This window comes from Carassius carassius, chromosome 7 (genome assembly GCF_963082965.1).
Source record: "Carassius carassius chromosome 7, fCarCar2.1, whole genome shotgun sequence".
In the NCBI taxonomy this organism is placed as follows: Eukaryota; Metazoa; Chordata; class Actinopteri; order Cypriniformes; family Cyprinidae; genus Carassius; species Carassius carassius.
Window position 1 is genome coordinate 7,393,519 of NC_081761.1, and position 11,343 is coordinate 7,404,861.

The window sequence follows — 11,343 nt, forward strand, 5'->3', positions numbered from 1 at the left end:
ATTTATCTCCATGCAGTACAAGTCTTGTCAAAGGTCAGGAGCATTTCTAAAATCTTCTCCTGTGGTGTCACGGCATTAAATCTTGATTACCTGACAGCTAGCTTGACAGTAACAAATGATTAGCTCTATGCAATACAAATCATTCTTCTGTTCACATCTGTGTATGAGATTGCTGGTTATGCTTGAGGCCAAACTAGCCTTTTGAAAGATGACATACAATAAAGAGTTGCAGTTTGTTGCCACCGATGTTGGGAATAACGTTACAGTGATTTAATTATCTTTTAGGTTCATTTCTGGCTTAATTACGTTAAGAGAACAATTTTTAGGGTGATGACTTGGTTTTTTCCATTGGTTGTCAAATTTTTAATCAGTCATTTTAAATGGAGGAGCTTTCTCAACACTGATTGCCACTATTTTCAAATTTCTATATATTTCTGAACTTAAACCATAATAAACACCCACAAAAAGCCGAGAACAAATAGGGACATAAGAGCATCACTCACATCATTCACTCCAATAACCAAGATTACTAGCATTCTTCAAATGTAATTATCATCAGCAGCATAGCATCTGCACCTCCATTAAATAATATTCCATTAGCTGGATTCATGAGGCAAAGATTAAGTCATAACAGGCCAAGAAAAGTAAACAATGCCAAAGTTGATATGGTTTTTGGCTACATTTGTAATTCTTATGTATTTGATTACACAAACATCTATAAATACAAACAAAAGACAGAAAAGAACAGATTAAACAACAAGGCCTGAGATCCTAACACAGGTCATCATGAATCTTCTTGAGGACTTTTGTCAGATAGTTTGTGGCTGGTTTGACTGATGATACGATGTCTTCAATTTGACTCAACCTACAGAAGACAGCAAGCATAAAACAGACACAATATCAACACAAAATAAACATGCAGTGTGAATACTTTTATCAAATGAACTTCACTGCAGCTGTTGGTAATATTTCCATTTCAATTTACCATGGATCACATGAATGATCTTGAGAGAACTGCTTTTGATTTAAATTTTGCCACTCTCAGCACCAATGTGAATTGCATTTCATCTACAGTATATAAGTGAAGATTAGTTTGTGGTCTATAGAAAACTGTGCTATAATGTACTTTTCTTTGAACGGTTAGATATGAGAAGCTGTTGTGTTTCACTAAACGCTGCCTAGAGACTTGATCATATTTCTTTCCAATAATAATCCTGTCTAAAGGAGGTGATGTTATCTCCACTCACAATGACAGACAACAACATTTTAACTTTTTGTGATCTAAAAATGTTAATTGCTTTCAAACCTTGTATCCCCAAAGTTTTTTTTTGAAGTCCTGTATGTGAAGGGGCCCAAAGGGATAGTCTGGAGTGACCATCAGACTTAACTCAAACCTTTCCAGTGCTTTCAGACTTGAGAATATGACATGAACTCTGAAAGAGGAAAAACAAAAACAGATGCTTAAAGATTCATTAATCTGTGAATATAGTTACAAACTTTTCTAAAAGCAAGTCTGCATCAGAAACAAAGTTGACACATGCTTCTGTTGTTTTTGGTCTTTTAGAGATTTAGAGGTTAAGACAATGTAAAAACTTGAATCTGGGTCATCCAAATAAGCAACATGCTAAGGAAAAGTGCATGAATGAAAGCTAGTAAAAGGCGTAACATACCGTGTGTGTTTACAGGTGATCTTTAAGATGCGAAGCTTCAATCCTCGCCACTTCTTCAGCCGGTGAATCTCCTCTCCCAAGAGCCTGAGACGACCCACCACCAAACTAATGTCATGAAGCATCTGTTGAGAAATTATCCAACAGCATTTAGACTTCTTCTGGTCATATATTATTCAGACAAGATGTTCTTACAATGCTAAACAATGTCTCAAAATATTAAAGACTGAATGTTTATACTTTGTAGTGTTAGTGTTTACCTCTGGTATATGTCGGGTTGTTGGGTACCTCTGTGTCCATTGAGTTTGAGAATGATAGTATAGTTCAAGTAACTTGTGGACCATGCTTGCATGACATTCAGATTTTTCCACTTTAAAAAAAAATGTCAGGGGAGATCCATCCAAGTGGATTTTAAAAATGTAAATGTAAAATAAATAAACAAAATAGAAACATACTAAAATTTTTATTTTATTTATAGTTCACTTACCATCCAGGTGCAACTGGAAGCTTACATCTATATTTCGCTCCACATCCTCAGTCATCCAGTCATTTCCTGAAAGACAAGACAGTATTTTATGCTATTATGTGACAATAATGATGAAGAACCATTAGGAGTAATTATAAAGCGATAATCAACTCACCGGCAGGTGTTTGCAGGTTCAACTGCAGATGCACAGTTTTGTGAAGGAAGGTAAACACAGCCCCCTTTTCATCTGTCGCATCAAGACACCACTCGTTCAAACTGAAAGACATATCATCACACCTTCAGGACAATACATATACATACACACATATATATATATATATATATATCCAGTTGCAATCAAAATTATTCAACCCCCTTGACCTGCAAGACATTTTGCTGCGGAGAACATCATTTTATGAAATCAGTTCAACAAAGGCATCAGTAAAGTATTAGAGAAAGTTTGTTAATACACTTTTTAGTGATTCTGAGAATGGACCATTGATGAATCATAATAAAATTCAAATTGGCTCTAAACATTCATGGTCAAAATTATTCAACCCCCTTTGTGCAGAATTAAAATCACCAATAAACGCTGTCTGTAAGTGTTTAGAAGCTTCTGTCACCTCTCTACTACAGTCTTGGCCCATTCCTCACCTGAAAAGCTTCCAGATCACTGATAATCTTTGGTTTTCACATTGCCACTGCTTTCTTCAAATTCAACCAGATATTTTCAATGAGAATTAAGCCTGGAGACTGAACAGGTCACTCAAGTACATTCTATGACTGATCCCTGAACCAAGCAGTAGTAGATTTGGATGTGTACTTTGGGATGACTGTCCTGCAGGAAAGTCCATTGATCATCAGCTTCGGTCTTTGCACCAAAGGTATCACAATTCTTGGTGATACTTCAAAGAATCCATGATGTCCTTCATACAGTCATGATTTCCACTTCCTTCTCCAGTAAAGAACCCCCATAACAGGACTGATCCACCTCCAAGTTTGAAGATGGAGATGGTGTTCTTCTGCTTATGAGCTTTGCCTTTTTTGCAGCAGACATACCGCTGATCCATGGGTCCAAAAAGTTCCAGTTTGGTCACATCACTCCATAAAACATTGCTCCAGAGCTCCACAGGTCCACACAAATGAATTTTATCAAGTTCAAGTTGGCCTTTTGTTCTCCTTGATCAAGAGTGGTATTCTGCAAGATGTCTCAACATGAAAGCCATACTTGTCTAGAGTTCTTCTTACACACTGCATTGAAATGGTTTTCCTCCTTTCATTGGGTCATCTTGCAAGTCTTTGGCTGTAGATTGCATGTTTTTCTCAGTTGCTCTGATTAAACATTTTATGATATTGTGCTTTTTCTTCAACACCCTCAAAGGTTTTCTGGTAAAACACACTTTAAGCTAAGAAATAAGGCTGAGAGCTGTGTCTCTAGGAACTTTCAATGTCTTGGAAATCTTCATATAGCCTTAGCCTTTCTAAAGTAATATAATAACTATTCTCTTTAGCTTTTGTGAGATCTCTGTTGACATTTTTGCTACTCAACTTCAACACATGCGTAGGCTAACTGTATGTGTAACAGCTCAAGCTAATTCTTTTTTATATAGAGTTTCTAAAGGCTTAATTGTGTTTTGAGACTGTTTTATTCCCCACCATGCAAATAAGTGATTTAAAAACATGTTGAATAGGGGTTGAATAATTATGACATAGCAATATTATTATAGTTATATATATATATATATATATATATATATATATATATATATATATATATATATATATATATATACATATATATATATATATATATATATATGTATATACATACATAGTATAGCAGTCAAATAATAACAATAATATTAAACATAATAAATGCAACATCTAGTATTTAGCAAAAATTTAAATTAGCAAACCACATGGGTTAAGCATGGAAGTGTCATTTCTGCTAGCTTGTCTGCTGGCGTGCTAGAAAAGAAAGCAAGCGATAATAATCAAAAAAGCTGAGCTCACAGCGAGTGAGTGATGTCGCATTGTTTGCTTCTCTTTAACAGCTGAATTGATTATAATAGGGGAGTTCTACAATTGTTACTGTCACTCATGTGCTGCGCTTGCAGTGTAGACAGAGTGCCAAAGTGCTGCTACAATCAGTTTTTAAATTGAAGGAAAAACAAATACCTGTTCAAGGTTGCAAGATGATTCTTAAGGCTACTGGATTCCCCTTGCAACTCCTCCTGTTGGTTCTCCAAAGACCTCAGCTGAATCTCCAACTCACCAATTTCCCTAAAAAGTTCAGAATTAAGTATTCAGCAAATACAGTACCTCTCCTTTTCGGTGACAGCTGAATTAAGCCTATGCAAACCTATCAGTAGAGAGAAGAAAAACACAGACAAATCATTACATCTTTCTTACTAGATTCATAAAACCATATAGAAGCACAATACCCTCTTCCTTGGCTTTTAAGGCTGGTCTGGTTTGAGAAGCATCGAAATGATCTCCCGTAATCATGGCCTCTGCAGATGCAAGTTCTAGTATAAAAGAAGCAGTGAGTTATTTACCTGTCGGTATTAGTATATGATAATGTAGTACCCTTATACTCTACACATTCAAACATGAAATAGAGCCAAGAAGGAAATCCATACCAGTTTCTAAATCATTAATGCATCCATCCAAGTCTTCGATTGTTTCACCGGTCTCTTTAATTTTAGAAATCAGACTCTGTTTTGCATCCTAAATGTATTGAGTGAAATACATATGCACAGCGGTTAAGACTTTTAGTCAAAGTGTATAGGCACTCGTGTATTACTTTAACAAAATTAAAAGCTAATAAAAAGCTATTTGCAAATACAACATTTAACAGATAAACACTACCCAAAATTACAACCTTTTCTTCTGGGAAAACAGACTGAAAATACTGATGACTAATGATCTTGCACTGACTCATTACAACCAAATAAATTCTAGCAGCAGTAAATCAAGTTTATGGCTGTGATGTTTATATACCGTATATGAATAAGGCTATTATTTTACATTTATCTTTTTATGATTTAAAAAGGTTGTGTCCTTCATTTTTTGCCCTACTTAATTCCTGTTTTAAAAGTAAATGCACACAAAGGAAATAAAAGTGTGCTCCAAACAATGTCCTAGGGTCTACGTATCAGAGTTTTACAAATCAGAAGAGAAACGAAGAATATTTAGATTAAAGAATAAATTGGATTTTTGAGAAATGATTTCACAAAATCAACATAATAAAATAATCAAAATTGCTCTTACCTGTGTTGTTTTGATGAGCTCTAAGTAAAAGTCTCTTTTCATTTCATGAGAAAGTGCTTTGCTTCTCTTTCCAAAGTAAGCTCTTCGCTCTTGGAGCCAAAGCTTTTTAACTGAGGAAAACAAACATACATGAAGATTTAATCTCAAAGATAAACAATGTAAGCTGTGATTTTAATGATTTAACATAAGATGACCCAATATTGTCTATGAAAACAACATACTTGCTCTTCAGTGAGAGTACATAACTGTTGCTGAAGGGCTCCATTAATGCATCCCAGGGATTTCTCTTGTTCAGGCATCTGTTCTTTAAGTCTATGAAGAAATTAATTAAAAAAATATACATAATGTCATTTTTTATTAGGGCTGCACGATAAATTGTAAAGGAACATTCCTTAAATTGTCATGCGCATTTCGTCAGTAAAGCCGGTTCTGTGACTAGAATTAAATCTCCATTCTCCATCACGTGTTTTCAGATGGAGTGGCATTCAATACACAGAGTTGTAGTTCACTGACAAGCTTTGATTATGAATGCAATATTGTGTAGCTTGTCAGTGAACTACAGCTCTGTGTATTAAATGCCAGCTTTACTTACAAGATGCGGGTTATAATCACATGTGATTTATCGTACAGCTCTTTTTTTTTTTTATATATATACATATATAATTTATGTCAGTTAAACGTGCACGTGCGCACACACACACACACACACACACACACAAATAAACAGAGGTAGTGTTTTTAGTGTCAGCATTATCAAATCCAGACTGGTACATACCTCTCTACTATCTCTGTGAGATTCTTACAGTCTTGCTCATATACTCTCTGCTTGGGGTGGTATATGTACTTCTCTTTGAGCAAATCCTCCATATTGCTTGTTTCTCCAGCTCTACACTGAAAAAGGCATGATGTGTTACAACCGTCACATATGTTCACAAAGAGAAAAAGAGAAAGCCAGACCACTTACACTGTCAGGAAGAGCACTTGGTCTAGATCTGTGGATAACAAAGTTGATACCAAAGTGGCTTAGGAACTCATTCACTGTGATGCTTCCGTCCTCAAGTTTCTGGAAATAAAAGAATGAGACAATCAACTTTACTTTTATATTGTCATAAGTAGTGCTTTCCCATGCAAAACGTGTTAGGGTGTCAAAGCTCACTTTCGCTAAACAATTCACACATTTAAAAGTATTATTCATGTCTGTTGCAATTACAATATGGGACGATTTACAGGGCAAAGTGCAACATTTATGGTTGTTCAAATACCTAAAAGTGATAGGCAGCACAAAAAAAAATCCTGAGCGTGTGTGTAAACAATGCTACCTTGCTGAAATCAAATGCATGATCCAGTGTCCCATCCATATGAGAGTCAAACTGTGAGTATTTGAGAGCTGTAAAGCAGATCACATTTTTCTTTTATAAATACACCACATCGAAATCTTCTTAATGGTGCATTTCTTAATGTGCATTTCACTTTGTCTGAGAACTGACACAAGTAACTCACTGGATTCTGACACTCCTGTGTCTTCAATTGTCTTTGCCCTGGGATTCTGAGCAGCATGCCTTGTAAAATTACCTTCCCACTGTACGGCAGCTTCATGACAGTCAGGCCCCTGAGGAGACAGAATCTTAGGCATTAGCATAATAATGCACAACAATGGAGCCCACGCTTAACACTTTATTACAGAACATCCTCCAAGCGTGTAGCAGGAAACACCAAGCAAACAAAGTATTAAAGTGAAAATTATTATCATTTTGTGCCTACCATGTCAGAAATGCAGACTTTCTTGGTTCGTTCTGCTGTAATAGGGTCTTCCTCTGGATGCAGCCTTTTAAAACAAGGACTTGTGCTTGTGTCTGACTCAAAGACATCATTCTCCAAAGGCCTTTCATATTTAGGTACAACCAAAGAACCATCCAGTTCATCTTGCTTGTTAATTGGGCAATTTTCTAGACTCACTGACAAGTCGTCGCCGCTGCTCATTTCAGGGAACTCTTCATCATTAATATCGACTGTTTTGCAGTTGCTATTTTGTTCAGCAACCTCAAAATGTTTCTCTAGTGGAAGACACTGCAAATCATTAGTACTTATGGTCACAGTTTTGTTAGGAGTTACAGTTGTAGCTTGTTTTGGTATGATACCACACAATTACATACCTTGATGAGAACGCCTTCTTTTTAAGACTAAAAGGTGTGGTCCTCTCATTTTGAACAGAATTGTTTATTTGCTTGACTTTAGGCGTGACATTTGAAGTTGACTCATTGGAAATGTTTTCTTTAAGGGAATTCTCAGGGAGAGATAAAGAAGGAAGAGGCACAGTTGTGCTTCCTGTTATCACTTTTTGCTCTTCCTGGATACGCCTTGACATGTTGCGAAGCTCCATTTGAAAGTCAGCTAGACTTCTCCGTCTTACTTTTGCATGTTGCAGCTCTTCTGTAATGAAGGAACTTTGTTCCTTCTTAGACCAAAGTGCTTGATCCTCTTCTTCAATTCTAGAGCCACAGAAAGTCTTTATCAGTGCTTCTTCCTCATTAAAAGAAACACTCTGCTCTGTTTCAATGGGCATTGCAAGCACCTTAGTAACCTGCATATCACTGTCTTCATCAGTTGTCATCAAATTGCTTTGATGTGCCATTTCACAATTTTTGTCCACATGCATGTCAGCTGGGCCATAGGATATTGTCTCTGTGTTGTTGCATTTAATGTTTTTGAGATCAAGATCAAAAACGTGTTTTGAGGGGAAGACATGGTTAGTAGCACACTTGGCAGATACACTCACTTCATTTTGTTCTTAACTTGACACTGTATTTCTAGAAACAGATGTTGATGCCCAAAGTGCACTGTCATGCACTTTGATCTCTGTAGCACTTGCTGCCAATGTGTTTTTAGAGTCAATTGCTATTGTGTTGCATCCTGTTAGTTCCATTTCATCAACACAGGGAATAGCTAGATTTGATGCACTGGCTTGACTTGTCATTTCCATGCAGTCAGACTCATCCTGTGTTTGACAACTTTGCACTACAGGCAACAGATTTCTCTCATGCTTACTTTCCTCACTGGATACAAAGCTCTTTAACATGATATTGCCGGAGAGTGCCTGGGTTAGGTCCATACTGTCAACATCAGGACTGGAGGATGTAGATACAAGGTTCAAACTCTTCCTGGATTTACTGAATGGTTCGGCCCTCTTGCAGTTTTCACCCTCAAGCACAACAGTCAGACATTGTGTCATCATGTCCATGTCATCAGGGTTGGAGGAATCAGTCTGACAGTTATCAGCTTCAGTATTTTCAGGATCACACATCAAGGGCATCATTCTTACTCCTGACTTTCTTTGAGTCATAAAATCTTTATACATTTGCTCACTGACTGGTCCCATGTGTACCTCGGTCATCTCCATAGGTTCAACCACAGTGATTGTTTGATTAGCAGAGATTGGTGCTATTCTTGTACCTGTGATATCCACAGCACTCCCTAACCAGGTACGGTTTGAGTCAATGTTAATAGTGGTGCATCTGGTTAATTCCATTTCATCAGGACTTGGGGTAGAAATCCTATCAAATATACTTGGTTGGCATGTCAAGTCTATACAGTCACTATCATTATGTTGAGCTGATGTACTTGTGGCAGGCATCAGAACGATTTCGCCTTGTTTCTTCTTGGAGGCTGGAAAAGCATTTAGCATTATATGCCCTGTGAATGCTTGAGTCATGTCCATTCCATCACTGCCTTCAGGTTCATATACTGATGTAAGAGGCCAGTTGATCCTTGAGTTGTTTAAAGGTTTGTCTCCATTGACCTGCTTGGCCTCTAGAAAAATTGTTTGACACTGTGTCATCTCCATCTCATCAGAATTTGGAGTTTTGGCTACTGGGAGGTGGCCTGATTTGTTGTGATTCATAATCAATCCATCTCAAACTAAATCAAAGAAGGGCATCTTGCTTACTCTGAGAACTGGACGCAGAGCTTCCTCCTTCATATTGCCTGTATGCTCATCTTCTAGAACAGATCTAGATAAAGATACAAGAGGAAAACTCTTCCTTGTGTTGGTGAATGGCTTGTTTCCACTTGATTGTTTGTCCTCGAGAACAATAGTCTGACACTGTGTCATCTCCATATTGCTAGGACTAGCAGTTGAAGCTATAAAGTTGTTGCTTTGCCAAGTGGACATCTTGCTAAATTTGGTAATTGGAGGGTGAGCTGGCTCCTTCATACTTGTGTGATTTTTTTCTCTAACAGATACATCAAATGTTTCTGTCATTTCCATATCATCAGAATTAGTCTGGGCTATTGAGAGATTGCTCTCTAAATAACCAGATTTATTTTGATCTGTTGTCTCTCCATTACTAATTATATTAAAGGAGGACATCCTTCTTACTGTAGGAACTGAAGGCTGAGCTTGCTCCTTCGTACTCGTTGTGTGGTCTTTTTCGCGAACAGATACATCAAATGTCCTCGTCATCTCCATTGCATCATAATCCTCAGGGAAATGATGGGATCTGTTGTGCTCCAGAGCCGCCTGGACATTGCAACTGATATTTCCTGTAACTTTAACATTGATTGCAGTCTGGCTCAAAGTGAGCTCCATGTCATCTGGGATGTTTGAAAAGACAGCTGTCATAAATGCAATACCTCTTTGATTTACAGAAAGAGAGGGTGTAAAAGACGGAGCATTAGCTTTGTTTTCAGTTACAACAGTGTGACTCTTGGCTGCCTCAATATCATCGTCTTTAACACTTCCAACACGAGAACGCCTTAGTTGAAGTCCCAGAGGTTTTTGTGGGTTAGCCTTGGCACCTGGATGTTGCTTCACTAAAAAAGATGGGAAGTGATTCTCCTTATCAATATCAATATCCAATGTGCTTGTATTAACTGAACTGAAGATATTACAGAGCTGATTTTCTGTATAGTGGGGCTTAATGGTATTTATAGTGGGTAATCTCATACTTGTGAGAAAAGCACTGAAGTCTGAGTCATTGTTAGCATTTTTCCTCTCTGCTTTTGCGTCATGTAGAAAACCCTTCTGACTTGTGACATTCAGATCACCACGGATCGTCTGAGCCATGTTGACGCTAAAATCTGGGTTTGTCTGCTCTTGAATTTCATAATCATTATCAATTGTGATTGTGTGACTCTGAGTAATATCCATGTATCCTGTATCCTCTCCGAGCAGCATTGTTCTATCCACACAGTCATCTTGCAAGACTGGATCGGAGAAGAAATTCTCCTACAAATTGAGAGAAAGGTCAAAATAATCAGAATATGTCAAAACAAGGTGTGCATCAATGACAAATAAATACAAAAACGCAGAAGTAGTTATTGACAATCAGGCTTTGTACATTCACACACTCCAAATGAAATGTCTGTGGCAGCATACATATACTTAAATCAAGGATATCTAATTGCAGAAGCCTGAAATTCATAATATTTTGCCTTTCTGGTCTTAGATTAGTACTTACCATTATCAGTAGTTCCATTATCATTTATAGCACAATTGTTTATACACTTATTTATTTGCCAATTTGTAAATCTCCTGTAAATTTTTTTTTTTTTTTTTTGTCTGTGTGTTGTTGTCTCTGTTTACTGGAAGCTTATGTCACTAAAACAAATTCCTTGTATGCGCAAGCATACTTGGCAATAAAGCTCTTTCTGATTCTGATTCTGATTCTGATTACCTTATGCTGGGACAGATAAAGAGGAGTGTTTAACAAAGTATCCAGGTCTGAAAGAAATGGAAAGGTTTAGTGGTTCACTGTCTATGAAAATCTTTTGCAGGAAGCATTTAAATACCAATCAGTAGACTGTGGTACAGTGAACATAATTCGAATCATGTCAACACACCCCCATTTTGCATAAAACCACTTGCAATGTGAACAAGATGGAAGAACAATGTTGCGATTGGTCAGCAAAATTTAACATCTTTTCCATGAAAAGAATACC

General features: G+C 37.1%; 2 protein-coding genes across 3 annotated transcripts; both read right to left on the reverse strand.

Annotated features, from left to right (window-relative positions):
* Nucleotides 1–660: 660 nt before the first annotated feature.
* LOC132143462 (kinetochore scaffold 1-like) lies at nucleotides 661–7,844 on the reverse strand. Its single transcript, XM_059553684.1, is given in 19 exon segments — nucleotides 661–865; nucleotides 1,307–1,329; nucleotides 1,331–1,433; nucleotides 1,671–1,792; nucleotides 1,928–2,037; nucleotides 2,155–2,220; nucleotides 2,309–2,409; nucleotides 4,312–4,416; nucleotides 4,456–4,495; nucleotides 4,578–4,661; nucleotides 4,776–4,863; nucleotides 5,407–5,498; nucleotides 5,501–5,516; nucleotides 5,628–5,718; nucleotides 6,182–6,297; nucleotides 6,371–6,469; nucleotides 6,726–6,793; nucleotides 6,907–7,015; nucleotides 7,168–7,844. Coding segments are annotated over 19 exon segments (1,746 nt in total). The 5' UTR covers nucleotides 7,387–7,844; the 3' UTR covers nucleotides 661–771.
* Nucleotides 7,841–11,218, reverse strand: LOC132143461 (uncharacterized). 2 transcript variants are annotated; one of them, XM_059553682.1, is made up of 2 exons: nucleotides 11,079–11,218; nucleotides 7,841–10,630 (listed from the first exon to the last, which is right to left on the reverse strand). In XM_059553682.1, exon 2 carries the CDS (start codon nucleotides 10,577–10,579, stop codon nucleotides 9,317–9,319), a length of 1,263 nt encoding a protein of 420 aa, XP_059409665.1. In that variant the 5' UTR covers nucleotides 10,580–10,630; nucleotides 11,079–11,218; the 3' UTR covers nucleotides 7,841–9,316. Both variants share the same exon structure in this region, with proteins under 2 accessions (XP_059409665.1, XP_059409666.1).
* Nucleotides 11,219–11,343: the final 125 nt, after the last annotated feature.

Bases quoted from the DNA above. Each gene is read 5' to 3' on its own strand.
- LOC132143461 (XM_059553682.1), bottom strand. From the start codon at position 10,579: ATGCTGCTCGGAGAGGATACAGGATACATGGATATTACTCAGAGTCAC.